General features: G+C 28.4%; 1 protein-coding gene across 4 annotated transcripts in view; it reads left to right on the forward strand.

The window, feature by feature from the left end:
* The window catches only part of LOC103575181 (DNA-binding protein RFX2), a 246,426-nt gene that overhangs the window by 171,819 nt on the left and 57,281 nt on the right, over positions 1 to 17,326 (forward strand). For 3 of the 4 annotated variants that reach the window (XM_053737591.1, XM_053737601.1, XM_053737599.1), the window contains exon 7: positions 14,972 to 15,100. The exons of the other annotated variant lie outside the window; for it this stretch is intronic. In XM_053737591.1, the coding sequence (XP_053593566.1) occupies positions 14,972 to 15,100 (129 nt within the window). The remainder of the gene's footprint in view (positions 1 to 14,971; positions 15,101 to 17,326) is intronic. 4 annotated transcript variants of the gene reach the window in all.

Here is a 17,326-nt window from a genome sequence, read left to right on the forward strand (position 1 = left end):
CAGATACTCAGATATTATTCTGAACATAGTCAGAATTAGTCTACTTTCTCTACTACGAAACTTTGTGGCAAAAAAATGCCATACAGAAATAAAAAATTGAATTAAATATAAAATTGAATAAAATATAAAAAATCTGGCGAATCTTACGGTACAAAACCCTAACAAAAAAATCGGTCTGTCGGTTGACCCTGCGGGCCAGCCCCAAAAATTCCCGCTGTTTTCGACCTCAAAGAGCTCGAAAACATTAGTGTAGATATATTTTCGAGCTCTTCGAGCTCGAAAATGCTATCACATGCAATTGTTTTTTTATGATCTTTTCAACCTCTAACAAGTTACCTGTTATGCTGAAGTTTGAAAATTTCAGAATCGAAAATCATCAATGAAGCGGTTTTTAAAATTTAGTTCCTGATTATGTTCAGTAAAATAAGTGTATTGAGGCAGAAATCAATGTCGGGGATCAAAATCAAGATTTAAATAAATTTTGACTCATGTAAGAAACAATAAAATATGAAATATCCGATAAAAATATTAAAAACTACGTTTTATCGATTTTTTTGTTGATAATATGATTTAAACTAAAAACCAAGTTCGATGACATTATATGATCAAAAGAAACCATAAAAAAGATGAGTTGGTATGATATCAGGCACATTTTGTTACGTTATATTATGATTTATCCGGAAAAAATAACATAAAATGTTATTTTTTTAACATTTCAACGCCGATATCTTTTGAACTAATCAATCGATTTTGATAGTTGACGTGGCAATCGGCGCGTTTTATTGAATTCTAGAGCCGATTAAAATTTGAAATCGATCGCGTCAGTCGTTTCTAAAATATTTAGAAAAAACCGCTTTTCACCATTTCTTTCTCCCGCGATAACTCTCGAACGAATTATCTGATTTTGATGTTTGAGGTGGCAATCGACGCGTTTTATTGAATACTAGAGCTGATTAGATTTTGAAGTCGATCGTATAAGTCGTTTTTGAGAAATCAATAAAAAACTAAAAAAAAAAATTTTTTTTTTTTCGTAATTCGCCAATATTTTCGAGTCTATTCGATCAAATAATCTGAAATTTTCAGAAAAATTGAAGGCCAACAAGCTCTTTCGATTGCCACCTCAACCATCCAAATCGATTCATTAGTTCAAAAGTTACAAAGAGTTTACATACATACATACACACACACACACACACACACACACACACTCGGACATCATTCTGAAAATAGTCAGAATAGCTTCCTAGGACCTCAAAACGTCGACATCTGATGAAAACTCGATTTTCGAAAATCGGGGTGAAAACAATAACTTCCCGAAATTTTTGAAAATCGTCGATTTTCTTAGCGGGAAGTTAAAAAGTTGTAATTTTTGTTTTTATTAACAAAAACGTTTTGCAAGTAAAGTTTGAGTCGACTTTAACAGAATACTGGATAAACATTTTTCTCATGCAGTAAATTAAATGTAATAAAGAAAATAATTTAATCTTTTCTGTATCGTTTGGTCACAAAGTTTATGTGAAAATGTTAATTATTAATTATAAAAATAATTATTTAATTTTATCAACACTTAAAATATTAACCAAATCCTGGTTGAAAATACTGATTGAAAAGAATTAAGAAGCAGTCACTCCATGCAAACTGTATAGCTATATATACAAACAAAAGAATTTAAATTATTAAAAAGAATTCGAATTTTATCATTTTTGATTCTTTTCAATCAATATTTTTAAACAGGGAACAGCTGCTTCATGTATCGACGTGGCCTGCGCATATCCATAGTGGAAGAAGTTGCGCGCGTTGCCATAAGTTAATTAACATTCTAATTTTAAATTACTCGGAAATTAATAATTTTTGTAAAATTAAAAGTTTCTTTTAAATATTACTACAGTATATTTTAATAATTTCATCAATTTTAATGAAAATTTTTCATTAATTAAATGAATTTATAATATTACAATGAATCATTGCCTGAAATAAAATACTCGCGCACTTGGAATTTTAAATAAGTCAAGGCGACGCGCGCAACTTCTCCCCACTATGGATATGCGCAGACCACGTCGGTACATAAGGCAGCTGTTAGGCTAGTAATTTTTTCTGTTGATAAAATTAAATAATTATTTTCATAATTAATAATTAACATTTTCATGTAAACTTTGTGACCAAACGATTTGGAAAAGATTGAATTATTTTATTTATTACATTTAATTCACTGCACACGGAGAGAAAAATATCGCCAGATTAAGTATACGTATCGCTATTCTGACTATACGCTGCATAGTCATCTTTCTTAACACGATACGCCGTATAGCCAATTCAGCTATACAGAGTATCCTTACAATGACGATCCGTATACTTATTTTAGGCATTTCATGAATCGCTGACATGAATATTGCGCAAACTCTGTATTTAGGCATCCAACAACCGAGAACGATGATACGTATAGCCAATTTAGCTATACGGATTCTTACGCTGGTGATAGAGATACCTGTATTAATGAAACTACATATCTTTACAAAGGCTTTTCGTCGTATTGTTAAATTAAATAAACGAATACTTATCCTAACCTAAATACGTATCTTTATTTTAACGATACTATAAATTATTAAATTAATATGAGAGTATTCCTAAATTAAGTATATGAATCGTTATTCTGACGATATGGCATTTGAGGATACATTGGATAGTCATTCTGGCGATATTTTTCTCTCCGTGCATGAGAAAAATCTTGATGCAGTATTCCGTTCAAATCGGATGAGGTTTTAATTGCAAAACGTTTTTGTTAATAACCTAAAAAATTACAACTTTGTTTGCCCTGGTTAAAAAGTCCGATTGAAACTGATTGAAAACATCCTATCAGATTTAATCGGAAATTTCTGATTGACATTCAATCAGTTTCAATCGGAAACTTCCGAATGATTCCGATTGAAAGTTAATCAGAAATTTTCGATTGACTTTTAATCAGTTTTAATCGGAATCATTCGGAAATCTCCGATTGAATCCGATTAAAACTGATTAAAAGTCAATCAGATATTTCCAGAAGGTTTCAATTGTAAATTAATCAAAAATTACCGATTCCCGGGAAAAAATAATTTTATATATTATTAAATGGTAAAAAATTAAAAAATCAAATATATTACAATCTACGTAGAATCTATATTAACAATTAGATTTCATGCCATGAAGTAATATAGGATATACTATATTACCACCAAAAATGGCACTTGTCACTCTGTCAAAGAACAGAGGAGTGCTCGTGTCAGAATTGCTTCCAAGTCTGGAATATAATACGTCCGAACTACGTTTCTTACCCGGGATACTTCACAAATGGTAGGCGCTATCTAGTAGCGAGCACCGAACTACTCCCACTGCTATTGCCTAGGACTGGTGAATTTCCTCTCCTCTACATATATCTTTTCTCCTAATAAATTTTTCTCTTGGTTCAAGCAACTTTTTTTTCTATTAGTTGGAGCATACGAAAATCCTTGCGTTAAACACCCCCATAAAAAAAATTTATTTAAAAAATATAAGTTAAAATACAAAAAATATATTTTAGAATTTATAAAAAATCAATCAGAAAACTATTTTTTTAAGAGCTTGACATTGAAATAAAAATAACTAGAAAAAAAAGCGAAATTTTGAAAAACTTTATTTTTAATAATTTTTGAATAATGAAATTACCTACAAAAAAGTTTCTATGAGATTTTCTGATAAAACTAATAGTTTCGCCGGAAAAGTAAGAAGATCTCAAAATTTTCCATAAATTTGACTTTAAGCTCAAATAACTTTTGAACAGTTAGATTTATCAAAAAATGATGAAACTTTTGTTGTAGAGCATTCAATATCCTACAAAAATATCTATCGTGCATAATAATTCGTTGATTGGCTTCTAAGTTAGAAAATTCTAAAAAATAAAAAGTTTTTTTCCCGTGTTATTTAAATAGAAAATAGAAAAATTGATTGACGCAAACCGTAGTATTATTATTAAGAGCTTGGATTGGTACCGAAATTTTTATTTTTAGGTAGACTTTCAATTTTAGGATACCAGAAAAAAAAATTTTTTTTTTTTAACCAACTTAATATATATATAATTTTTTATTAATGTTTCCTTTTATTTTCGTGATAGTTTTAAACTCAATCAATACAGTTTTTTAAAAAAAGTTTTTATATAATCCTGAAAAATGCTTGTTTTAAATTTCTATAAAATTGATTAAATTGGAAAGACAGATAAAATTCTATACTCGAATATTTTAAAAATTGTTGAATTAATGATAAATGAAAGTTATATCTGCCCAAATTTTAATAATTATCAATACTATCTGTTATTGTTATTTTCCGATTGAATCCGATTGAAACTGATTGAAAATTGTCTGTCGAATTTAATCAGAAAATATTCGATAAATGAATTATTATTTTCTAATGGAATCCGCTTCGTTTGAAACGAATTTTTTTTTTTCTAGCCGACACAAGAAAATTTTGTTGTTTATATTGAGAAAAAAATTCCCTGAAAATCTCAGCTCTTAAATTTAATTTAAAGTACTTTCTCTCAAGTATCAAATTTTTCCATTTAAAAAATATGTTAATTGAATAACATTTTTTTTAAATTGCTATAAGTTAGCCAAGTTTTAAGCTATCGTTTTGAAACCAGTTTTAATTTGCAGAGAATTTGTTGAATTTGAAAGTCTATAAAACAAATTGCTCTAACTCGATCTATGTCGATTGGATCTGCTCCGAAAGTCTATTTTTCGCTTGTTTCATATAATTCTGTTAATAGTGAAAAAAAAAAAAAACGGCTCATCGTGCAAAAAAGGTGCATAGCACCCATCTTTTAGAAAATTTCGTCCTTTACGGAATTGTTTATTATACTTCCCTGCTAAAAAACTCCGAGAGATTCTTATAGCTGTATGTTTAAGGTTCTATACTTAACCATATACCACTTCTCATAGAACTCATTCATTCTCATAAAATCTCTATGGGAATATATGAGAATCTATGAGATTTTCTAAACAGGGTGATATTGCTAAAGTCCACTGTTTATAAGATACAATCAGTGGAACATTCTGCAGTAAAAAGGATATATACTATATTAAGTTTACAATTTTTATACTGTCTAATGTTAAACTACTCGTATCTCATAGATAATACGCACACCCCTATTAAAAATAAACGAGGGCCGCCTCGTTTGTCATCTACCGTTAGCATTGATTCTAGCGACGCTAGCGAGACGCTAGCTAGTACCTCGTTTCATTTTTACTAAGGACTTGAGCTATATATCTAGCTCATCAGGAAGATAGTTTAAAATCAATTAGAACATTCTACACGGAGAAATAAAAAATTGATTAATCGGGATAAAATCGAGAAATAAATTATTATTTTCTGATTGAATCTGGTTGAATTTTTTTCAATCAGTTTTAATCAGTTTTAATCCAAAAATAATTAAAAAAAAAATTATTATTTTCCGATCGAATCTGATTGAAACTGATTGAGATATTTCAATCTGATTTAATCAGATTCAATCGGAAAATAATCGAAAATTAAAATTATTATTTTCTGATTGAATCTGATTGAAACTGATTGAATTTTTTTTAATCAGTTTTCATCGGTATCAATCGGACAGTAATTTTCAAAAAGTTAGTATTTTCCGATTGAATCTGATTGAAAATGATTAAATTTTTCTGAATCAGTTTTTAATCAGAAAATTAAAATTATTTTCTTCCGATTGAATCTGATTGAAATTAAATCAGAGCCCTCAAACGCTCCCGAACATTTCTGATTGAAAATTCGTTTCCGATTGAAACTGATAGAATTCTGATTGAGTTTCAATCAGATTCAATCGGATTCAATCGGAGTTTTTAATCAGGGTGGTAGAGTTTTGTACTGTAAGATTCGCCAGATTTTTCTCTACTTTATTCAATTTTTTATTTCCGTATGGAAATTTTTTGCCACAAAGTTTCGTAGTAGGGGAAGTAGACTAAATAGCTTCCTAGGACTTCAAAACATCGACATTTAATGAAATTTTATTTTTCGAAAATTTAGGTGGAAACAATAACTTCCCAAGTTTTTCTTCAATTTTCTTAGCAGGAAGTTAGAAAAATCTTGTAACTTATTTCGTCAAATGACTTCAATATTTCTCATTATAAAGCAGTTATCGGAATAGCTCTTTTATTGCTGAAGTTGAAAAAAACTTGGATGATCATTTTTTTTATTTTCACAATGTTTTTATCAATTTTCGAAGTTTAAAGGTTTTTTTCTATTTCAAGAAGAAAAAACCGCTTTAAGAATAATAGGAGCTGATGCAGTATGATAAAAAGAAATATAATTACAGTGGTAATTACAATTATAGAAATGCCTTTACTTCCGCTTACACTGATTTTATTTTCTATTTTGCGGTATAAACTATAATCAATAATTTAATGACTGCATTGAGAACACTGTAAGACATATCAAATCAATATCAAGGATCAATCAATGCATAAAACCACCACTAGTTTGAAAAATGCAGTAAAACTTCTAAACGGTCTAATTCTATGCTTACTATGAATTTTCAACAACGATAATTATTGTTCGATTCGTCTAAATGTTGTTATTAAAACAATTATTTTAACTAATTTATCCAACCAATAATTACTTCTTGATGAACTGAAAGGCACACGTAAAAAAATGCTGGAGTTGAATTTTCCACACAAAACTAGTAAAAATTGAATTAAACTTTGTGGTCGCCGCATTGACAACTGTAGTAACATAAGCCACAGTGTGCATGATATTTCTCTACTATAGGAGTTCTGCTTATTACTGTAATGTGATAAAACTTTGTAGGCTCCACAACTACTCAATGTAGTATAAAATACTTATTTTGTGGTTTTTGGAATCACACAATTTTATATAAATTGGTATCTATACCTATTTTTAGAATATAAAATACCACATTACTTGTACAATCTACTCCAAAGTGAGGTAAAATGATCGAAAGAAGAAAATAACAGCTTCACCTACAACTTTTTTTACTCCATTTTGTGGGTAAACCTCGACTCCTGTCAGTACATTTGATATTATAAATAATATAAAATGTTATAAATAATAATATATATAATCATAAATCGAAGCATGCAATAATAATATATATAATTAAAAATAATAATATATATAATTAAAAATGAGTGCCCCCATGAAAAAAAATTATAAAAAATATATGTTAAAATGTAAAAAAAATATATTTTAAATAGCTAACTTTTGGCCGATTTTCGTATATATATTTTATGTTTTAAATATATTAAAAATATATCTTAGAATATGTAAGAAATACATGTATAAAAATATACAAAAGATAAATTTTTTTATATTTAAAAATATAAAAAAAAGATAGGTATGGTAATATAAAAAAATATTAGTAATATATTTTAAACCTATAAAAAATATAATTATAACAATATAAAAAGTTTATATAAAAAATATATTTTTAATTCAACCAATAACCTAGGTAAAAAAATTATATAAAAAATAGATTTTTTTAATATTTTTTTCACCTAGACGGAAAAAAAAATAGTAGTGGCTACTCTCTGGGATAGTACTGAGTACTTTTTGAAAAAAAAAAAATTTCAGACAGTACCGTATGCTATCTAGACTATATCCACTACTCTCTGGATAGTACTGAGTACTATCCCGGGCAGAAGTGGATATAGCCTAGATAGTAGTGGATACAGTCTAGATAGCATACAGTACTGTCTAAAATTTTTTTTTTTAGAAAGTACTCAGTACTATCCCAGAGAGTAGCCACTACTATTTTATTCCGAGGAGGTTGTTGGTTGAATTAAAAATATATTTTTTATGTAATTTTTTTTATATTTTCATAATTATATTTTTTATAGATTTAAAATATATTACTAATATATGTTTTTCCATATTACCATACCTATATTTTTATACATGAGTCATTCCACCAAATAAAGTTATTTTTACGGGGCGACCCTCATAGATTTGATTCAAACCATGTGAAGTCTTTCCAAATATTAAAAAAAAAAATTCTCTGAAAATTTGAGCCTTTAATATGCAACAGTTTCAAAGTTATGATTTTTTGAATTTTTTAAAAATTTTTGTTTTCAACTTTTTAATTACTTTTTTTGAAGGAAACAATTAAAAAAAAAAAAAAAATGAGCACATAACAGTTTTTCGTAGGAAAAATTCTCAGCTTTCCAACGAAAATATTCATTTTTTATTTTAAGTTACAGAAGACCCTTTAAAAGTTTAAAGTAGGAAAAACGATTTTTATGACTGTGCGGCGCTTGATACATCTAATTTGATATTTTTTTCTGAAAGCTGAGACCTTTTCCGACAAAATATGAAATTTTCATGATGTGCATATTTTTTGTTTGAACAAAATCAATAATCATTTAAATACAAGTCATTGATTTTATCGTTTTATCAAACTATATTGGTTCATTGTGTGGCAAGAGATGAAACAAAACGATATCAGACAAAAGTGAAGTGGGCTGCTCAAGCCGTAGGCAAAAGCTGACAATAACTGCAATCTGAAGTCGTGTTTCATCTCGTGTTACACACTATTTTTTTCATGATTACCTGCATTAAAAATTAGTTTCAGTGGCAGCAGTCAGTTAGAATTAAGTTAATTAAAGATCGATGGTGTGTTCAACCATAAGTCTATGCGTAGCTTATGATTTGCAATTTATAATTAAATAAAAACCATAAATGCTCTTTATTATTTACACAAATTTTTATAAAACTTGTTGACAAAGTTAGAACCGTCATTGAGGGAGATAACATCAATAGCCTGAAATCATTTTTGAACTAGACCCAAGAATCAAAGTTCAAATCACTAATTCCTAAACTTGAAGCTTTGATGCTGGTATCATGAAAAATAGTGTTATAATTTTTGTTGCAGGAGCTTTACTGCATATACATACTAGAAAACGTATCCTCACACCGCAAGATTTATGCATCCAGGCTATTCAAAATTTTACCGGCGTTGATTTCACTTCTATAACCAACTCTTATTGAAAGAAACGATTTAAAACGATTGGAAAAAAAATTTTTAATACATTTGAATGCTTTTGAATACTTTAAATACTTTTTAATCACCCTTTTTATGAGCATTTAACATTACAAATCGTTTCGAATCGTTTCTTTTAATCAAGGAATAATGACTTTTTATAGAAAATAAATGTTTTAGACGTACGATACTTAGAGTCAAATACGGTGAAAGGAACACAAGCAGTACACTTTTTCTTACCTATTGTTAATAGCCAAGGATATATTTGTATTAAAAATGTATCAAGATCCTCAAAAAACCTAAGAATTAAAGTTTTTTAATCATTGGGAGTTTATACTTCATTTAATTTTGTTCAAATAAAAAATATGCACATCGGGAAAATTACATATTTTGTCGGAAAAGGTCTCAGCTTTCAGAAAAAAATATCAAATTAGATGTATCAAGCACCGCACAGTCATAAAAATCGTTTTTCCTATTTTAAACGACTTTTAAAGGGTCTTCTGTAACTTAAAATAAAAAATGGATATTTTTGTTGGAAAGCTGAGAATTTTTCCTATGAAAAACTATTATGTGATCATTTTTTTTTTTTAAATTGTTTCCTTCAAAAAAAGTAATGAAAAAGTTGAAAACAAAAATTTTTAAAAAATTCAAAAAATCATAACTTTGAAACTGCTGCATATTAAAGGCTCAAATTTTCAGAGAATTTTTTTTTAAATACATGGAAAGACTCCACAAAGTTTGAATCAAATCGTCGAGGGTCGCCCCGTAAAAATAACTTCATTTGGTGGAATGACCCACATGTATTTTTTATATATTCTATGATATATTTTTAATATATTTAAAATATATACAATATATATGAAAATTAACCAAAAGTTAGCTATTTAAAATATATTTTTTTTTATATTTTAACGTATATTTTTTGTTATAGTTTAAAAAATTTTTGTATTTTTATAACTTTATAACAGGGCTATGCTGTTACTCTGGTCGTCCTTAATTTACCTTCTTAAGGGCGCCACTGGAAGTGATAACGGTCTCCCAGAACCGGATCTTAGATCGTTAGGGTCGGTGTAATTTATTTAATTGTAAGAGAAGGATGAGGAAGGATAACTTATAAATAATTTACTTCTCCGATTAACAATTTAAACCTTTTTATTTATAACCTTTTTAACCTTTATAAACCTGATTCACTTATAACCTTTTATAAACCTTATGACCTTATATCTTTTATGAACCTTACAACATTATACCTTTTATAAACTTATAACCTTATACCTTATATAACTTTATTGAAACCTTATAATATTATACCTTTTATTACAACCTTTTTTTTATTAACCCGCAATATTTCACTTAAACCTAATTTAATTAATTGACCCGCGATAATTTCTTTATCAAAATTGACCAACTACCTTTGGCAATTTTACACACTCACACGCACAATAATTTTAAAAATCGCTTAACCTTCGCGATACTTAATTATTAAATTTTCCACTAAAATCCTTATCTCTTTTTTCTCACACACTCACTCTGTCCCCTGGACTTATTTTACACACACTGAATGTAAATTAATTTTCCCGCAAGAAATAAATTAATTAATTTAAAAAATTGTATAATTATTAATTAATTTATTAATTGATTTTTCTTCTACTTTTATTTATTGTTATTCCTTTTATTACTTTTATCACCAATAATTTTTTAACTTCAATAACACAATGATTTTTCCTCAGTGAATTCATCGCGACGTTACCGCTTCATTTTAACTCCAGTTCCGCCATTTTTTATCAGCTTTTATCCCGTGCTCCTTTTCAGGTACTTGCTCATCGCAGTAATTATTCTTTTTTTAATTCCTGAGTTTCCTTAATTATTTCTTTTATTTAGTTGACTAATTTTCCATTTATTTAATTTTTACTTATTTAAATATTATCAGTAACTACGACCGCGGACCTTTTTATAATTTTTCCCGAAACAATTTCTTATTAATTTTATTTATTTTTATTTATTTTATTAATTTTATTTACTTATAATTAATTAATTTTCGTCTAGAGGCTATGACTAGATTTAACAGTTTCCGGTGCGTGAGTTACCCGACCCACCTGGAAACTTCTAGAATATATCTGGCTACCTGCCTGGAAATATTTGACTATATAATCGCTCCGGCTACCTGCCTGGAGTTAATTAATTACTTAATTTTATATAATTACGTCCGAGTATAATTTATGAAATTTTATTTACGAAATTATTTAATTAATTTGCGAGTAATTGTTTCCGAATGCTAAGACGCGACGCTACCAGACGTATGCTATGTATTTAATAAAATTTTCCGGCTTACCGCCTGGAATAAATTTTATAAATACCTTTGAAACACTTCCCAATATCAATTCTGTCCTGGTGTTTTCCCTTGTCTCGTCCTGGTAATTATCCTCGTAAAGTTTTAGGTCTTGTTGTTGTCTCGTCTCTCTCTCTTTCTGTAATCTCCTGTCTCTCTCTCTCTCTCTCTCTTTCTGTAATCTCCTCTCTCTCTCTCTCTCTCTCTCTCTCTCTCCTTCAACTCTCTACCCGTTCTCTCCTACCGGCTACTTGCCTGGTATTTGTTAATAAAAATTGAAAATGTCTTCGCTTGGTTCCACAATAAACTCAAGCTATTAATTAAATAATTACCTGGTATAATTAATTTGTCGGCGTCTGTTATAGCCTCTGTTACGGCGTTACTTAGTTGTTTTCTCCCACGTCTCAACGATTCGGATGTTCCGATGGTTAATGCCCGATTCTCGTTCCGGTCCCAGCTTATAATTGCTCGCTCCCTCCTGACTTTGGTTGTCTTTTTCTCTCCTACTTAACTCTAAGTGGGGTTGACGGTCGAGCAAGTGAAATTTCCATTTCCGGACGACTAGTCAGTACCTACCCGGAATACCCTGAGTGGTAATGTCACATGACCGACAGTACACATAATAGATTTTATTTTAAACTTAATTGAACTCGGTAAATTCGAATTTACCCCGTTACAACTTTTTCAATATCATAAAAACTAATGATCGTTAGCTAACAGATATTTAATTAATACATTAGGAATAAAATATATTCAACTATGTTGTGGAGCAAAAAAAACCACAGTGGTTATTTAATGCAAGTTCTGATAACTACTTACTGTAGTAAATGGTACTACAGGTTGTGTACCACAGTATACTAGTAATTGTTACTAAACTTGTAGTTATCCTATATATTACTAGTCAGTGTAGTAGATGGAACTCCATTTGTAGTAAATTGAACTACACATTTTTTTACGTGCACGATATGTGAAAATACCTTATGTGAATCAAGTAATAAGATAACGCAAGTGATCAAAATTTTGTGAATTTGTTAAATAATGTGCATCAAAAATAATACCAAAATTAAATAACGTAATTAATGAAAATAAATCTATTATAAAATATATTGACGAAAAGCTATTGCATCTCATAGTTTTACACGACTTTACAGTGCATAATTTTGACAATTTCAAAAACGTAAAGTACGCTAAAAAATATTAACAATAAGAATTTTCATGAATAATTTTCATAATTTACAAATATATATTTCACGTAATCATTTCATATGATATTTTTTAATTTTATTTATTTATTATCGACTGAGGGTAACAAAATGCTTTTTACAGAAAGATAAGATAGTAAATTATTTAAGATGCTTTTTACCCATAATTTTTTTAATCACTATGTAAAATGCAAATAGTAGAGAAGCGTCCATCTGAAAGAAAATCAATTATCTAATTCTAATCTACCAAAAGTATTGAGTTTGTTTATTAATTTTTTCAGCTCTAGTTTAATCATAACATGATTGACTCGTCATGAAAATAAATAAATTTTACATTTTTTAGAATATGTATATATATGAGGGTGACCCAAAAAAACCGACTATTTTTTTTTAGAGTCTCTTATGAAAATTTGCTGGTTAACGATGTTTTAAGAAGCCTCTCCAAAAATCAGCTCGATAAAAAATTTTCAAGAGGTCACTCATGAATTTTCAAAATATCAAAAATGATTGAAATTCGGATTTTTTATTTCAAAATTTTTTCTTATTAGCAGCAATAGTTTATATTTGTGAAATGTTGACTACGCTAAAAATTTAAGCCCAAAATTTAAATATTTAAACCTCGCTCAAGAATTTTGAATGTTTCCGAGTGTTGTCTTTTGAACGTTTTCGAGCGACCCTTGAATATTAATAATAAAGCTTCTCGATTTTTTCACCATCAATTTACATCACAATGAATAAAAATATAACCCGAGAAATAGAAATAATAAGTTATTTACATACTTTTTTATTTTTTAATTCAATTTTTAGGTTTTTTCGCTTATTCAAAACTTACAAAATTTTATTGTTCAAGACTGACCTGTATAATTTTAGTTATGCAAAAATTATATTTTAGTGAAATGACAATAATTAAGATAAAAAAATACGAAAACTAATTCAAAGTATTAATTACATATTATCAGTTAATATTCAAAATTCTTGAGCACCGTTTAAATATTTAAATTTTGGGCTGAAATTTTCAGCATATTCATGATTTCACAAATAGAAACTATTGCTGCTAATAAGAAAAAATTTTGAAATAAAAAATCTGAATTTCAATCATTTTTGATGTTTTCAAAATTCGTGAGCGACCTCTTGAAAATTTTTTATCGAGCTGATTTTTGGAGAGGCTTCTTAAAACATCATAAGCCAACAAATTTTCATAAGAGACTTGAAAAAAAAATAGTTGGCTTTTTTGGGTCGCCCTAATATATGTATTAATTTAAATCAATAAATTCATTTTCATACAATTATTTTGTTTTTAATCAAAGCATCAAGACTGGTTTGCACTACTGTCATAATTTCTTATAAAACTCTCAAAATTGCAAACAACTTTAGCACTAATTTTGTATGAAGCGATGGCCAAGTTATAATGAAGGAAAAAAACAATTTTTCGATTTCTAAATGTGAGAAAACCCGTTAAGGAAGGGGGGGTATAGGCTAGCATTTTTGTAAAATCAGATTTTTTTTTTGGTTTTCTTATAGTTCGAGAATATTGTCCTGAAATTTCAAGTCAATTAGAGCAATCCTTGCGTTACCCTCCTTTAAGTTAAAAACAAAAAAAAATTTTTTAATCAAATTTCCAGAGGAACCTTCGTGCCTTGGGGAGATTTTCCACCCCCTCCTCAACTAAGTTAAAAAAAAAAAAAACTTTTTTTCACTTTTTTCTTCTAAAACTTCAAACGCATTTTCCTCGGAACTACTTTTTTAAAGTCCGTGAGTACTGCTATTAAAAGACTACATTACCGCTTCATTTCAAACTTGGTACACACTTTCTGCGCATAAAATATTTCCCCCCAACGTTAAGTTTTAAAATTTTTGTTACATCAAGGGGGTTTTCCACCTACAAAATGCCGCAAATTTTCGTAAAAAATAGCATAACTTTAAATGACCACAAAAAATGAAAAGAAAATAATCAGAGAACGTTAGGGGGAGGGGAGGAGATTCAACAATGCTTCGACTAAATTTCAAGGGTTTTCTATTTTGGATAATTTCCAGATAAGATACAGTGCTCACCGCAAATCGTCTATTTCAAAAAACGTTCTTGGTAAAGCTCCGTTACAGGCTTGTTTGTGGATATTTTCGCATGAAAAAATTACTTAATGTTGTTGAATCCATACTTGATAATGTTCAGAAGGTTTAAATAAATTTGCTCAATCCATGCGCCTCAAAAAAATTCGTAAAAAAACTTTTTTTTTACGATTTAGCCTATACCCCCCCCCTACCCCTTAATGAATGAGAAACAATTAGTAAATGGATAACTTAAATTGGAATTATAGAAAAATATTTACTATAATGTAATTGTGTCATAATATGGAGAGGAATTAGTTTAACGATAAATCGTTATCACAAGTATTGTTGATTTGCATTATTAACAAATGAATGGCAATGGGTTTTTGATAGGAAGCTGTTGTTAGCGGGGGTGGAGGGGCATACTTGATCAGCGGTAATGCGAGAAGTGCTACTATCAGCGTAGAAGAGGCCAACTCTGTAGCAAATATGACGCATGCCACTAGAGTTTCTCAGGCCACTGTAAGCCACAGAACAAATTTTCATTTGTTTCACACCTTTAATTAAGGCTATTGTTTAATGCATATGCATGATATTTTTTGCTGTAATTTTAAGCTTATTTAATATTGCTGTAGCTTCTTTGTCATAATTTTGCATAAGTTCATTATTTAATAGTTGTGATGTACCATATGTGACGGTTTTCGATCAATGCATGTGTCCAAAACAATATAAAACCTTGAAAAATTAATTTCCTACTGCTAATTTAGTCTTCCCATATAAAATTGTTTTAAGTTGTTGTTGTACCAGTGTTGATTTTACTGTTGATGAGAAGAATCGTTTTTTTTTACATGTTCGGATACACTTCATAACTATCAATTTATTTTCAACATTCCAATGGTTCTGAGACTACTTTAATTGATCCTTATCATTGATTCAAGAAAATTTATAAACCATTTTAGTTACATTTAAAATTGATGTTAATAAAAAATGAAGATTGATTCAATTTTACTTTTGATTATTAATGATTATATTAGTATATGTTTTGATTGTTTCTTTTTATTATGAATAATTTAAGTGCAAATGTTATTTTTTTTTCCAACTTCCTACAGTAAGCATTGGAAGTTCCGAAAAAAAAAATTTGGAATCCGGTTGATCCTGCTGGCCAGCCCGAAACTTCTCGTTGTTTTCGAGCTCGAGGAGCTCGAAATCATTATTGTTAGTATATGTTCAAGCTCTTTGAGCCCGACAATACCTTCGAGAACTTTGATATTTATAAGCTTTTCAAGCTCGAAAAAGTCAGGTTTTCTATTATTCTCCAAGAATTCGAAAAATTGAAAATAATCAATAAGGATTGCTTTTTAACGTTTTGCTCGTGATTATGCTTGATTAATTCAATATTTTTTGATCGAATTTACTAGATATGATCAAGATGAAGGGTTACGTGAACTTTGAATGAAAGCAGCAAGTTAATATATGAAGTATCCGAAAAAAAGTTAAAAGCCGTGATTTTTCAAAAATTTTATTAGTAGATTTTATAAAAATCTAACTGTTGTATTTGTCCTCATGACGCAACTTTACAAAAATTTTAACATTTTCTATCTGTTTGAGTCAAGTAGGTTCCAAAAATACTAATGGTGAAAAAGTTTATCTATGCATATATGTATATATGTATATATGTATATATATATATATATATATATATATATATATATATATATATATATATATATATATATATATATATATATATATATATATATATATATATATATTAGGGTGTTTCAAAAAAAGACGATTTTTTTTTTTTCTTTTGGTGTCTAAAAATTGATAGTATACCTAAAAACAAAAATTTTGGCGCCCATGTGAGCTCTTAATATCAATAGTAAGATTTGCCTGTATCTATTTCTTTATTTTCCATTTAAATAACACGGGAAAAATTTTTTTTAATTTTTTAATTTTTATTACTTTGGAACGGTTCATCGTAACAACAATCTGAAAAATGATATCAGTAGGAAATTTTACGCTCTACAAAAAACGTCTGAAGACCAAAGTTCCTCAGATTAACGGCTTCAAAGATATCCGCGGTCAAAGATAACACTAATAAAAAATTTCAAATATTTTCCAATAAAATTACAAAAAAAAATATCACATGCTATATTTTTATTATTTTTTATGTTAAATTACTTTAATTTCGTTAACCTGAGACTGTAAACTTTTTTTTTTTACTAATTAATTCAATACTTAACTCACGAAATGCACTAATATATAAATATAAACGTTAAAAATATCTCATAAATGATTTTTGGTCTCTTTTATAACAAATTTATTTTTTTTTTTTTTACTAAATATTAAGAAATTTAATTGAACAATTAATTCTTTATAACAAAAAACTATATTTACAACTTGTTACAACAATTTTTCAACTTGAAAATATTACAGTTTTATAAAATTACTTTTATTGCAATTAGGATATTGTTTTCTATGTTCTGTCACTACTTGCAACAAATATTGAAGCTGTTCTTCATCTTTCGTTAAGCATCGATTATACTGCTCTATCAATGCCACGCCGCGTTCTGCTACATCATTCACAACTTGAAGTTTTCCGAAATACTCCAAGTTTTCTAAGAAATTCGGATTGTGAGGCCACAAAGTAACATCCTCATCAATGAACTCATACGACAAATCAAACGATTCAAATATATTAATCGATCTCATAGACACAAATTGACTAAGATCTTTATTTAATAA

Source organism: Microplitis demolitor, chromosome 1 (genome assembly GCF_026212275.2).
Source record: "Microplitis demolitor isolate Queensland-Clemson2020A chromosome 1, iyMicDemo2.1a, whole genome shotgun sequence".
NCBI lineage: Eukaryota > Metazoa > Arthropoda > Insecta > Hymenoptera > Braconidae > Microplitis > Microplitis demolitor.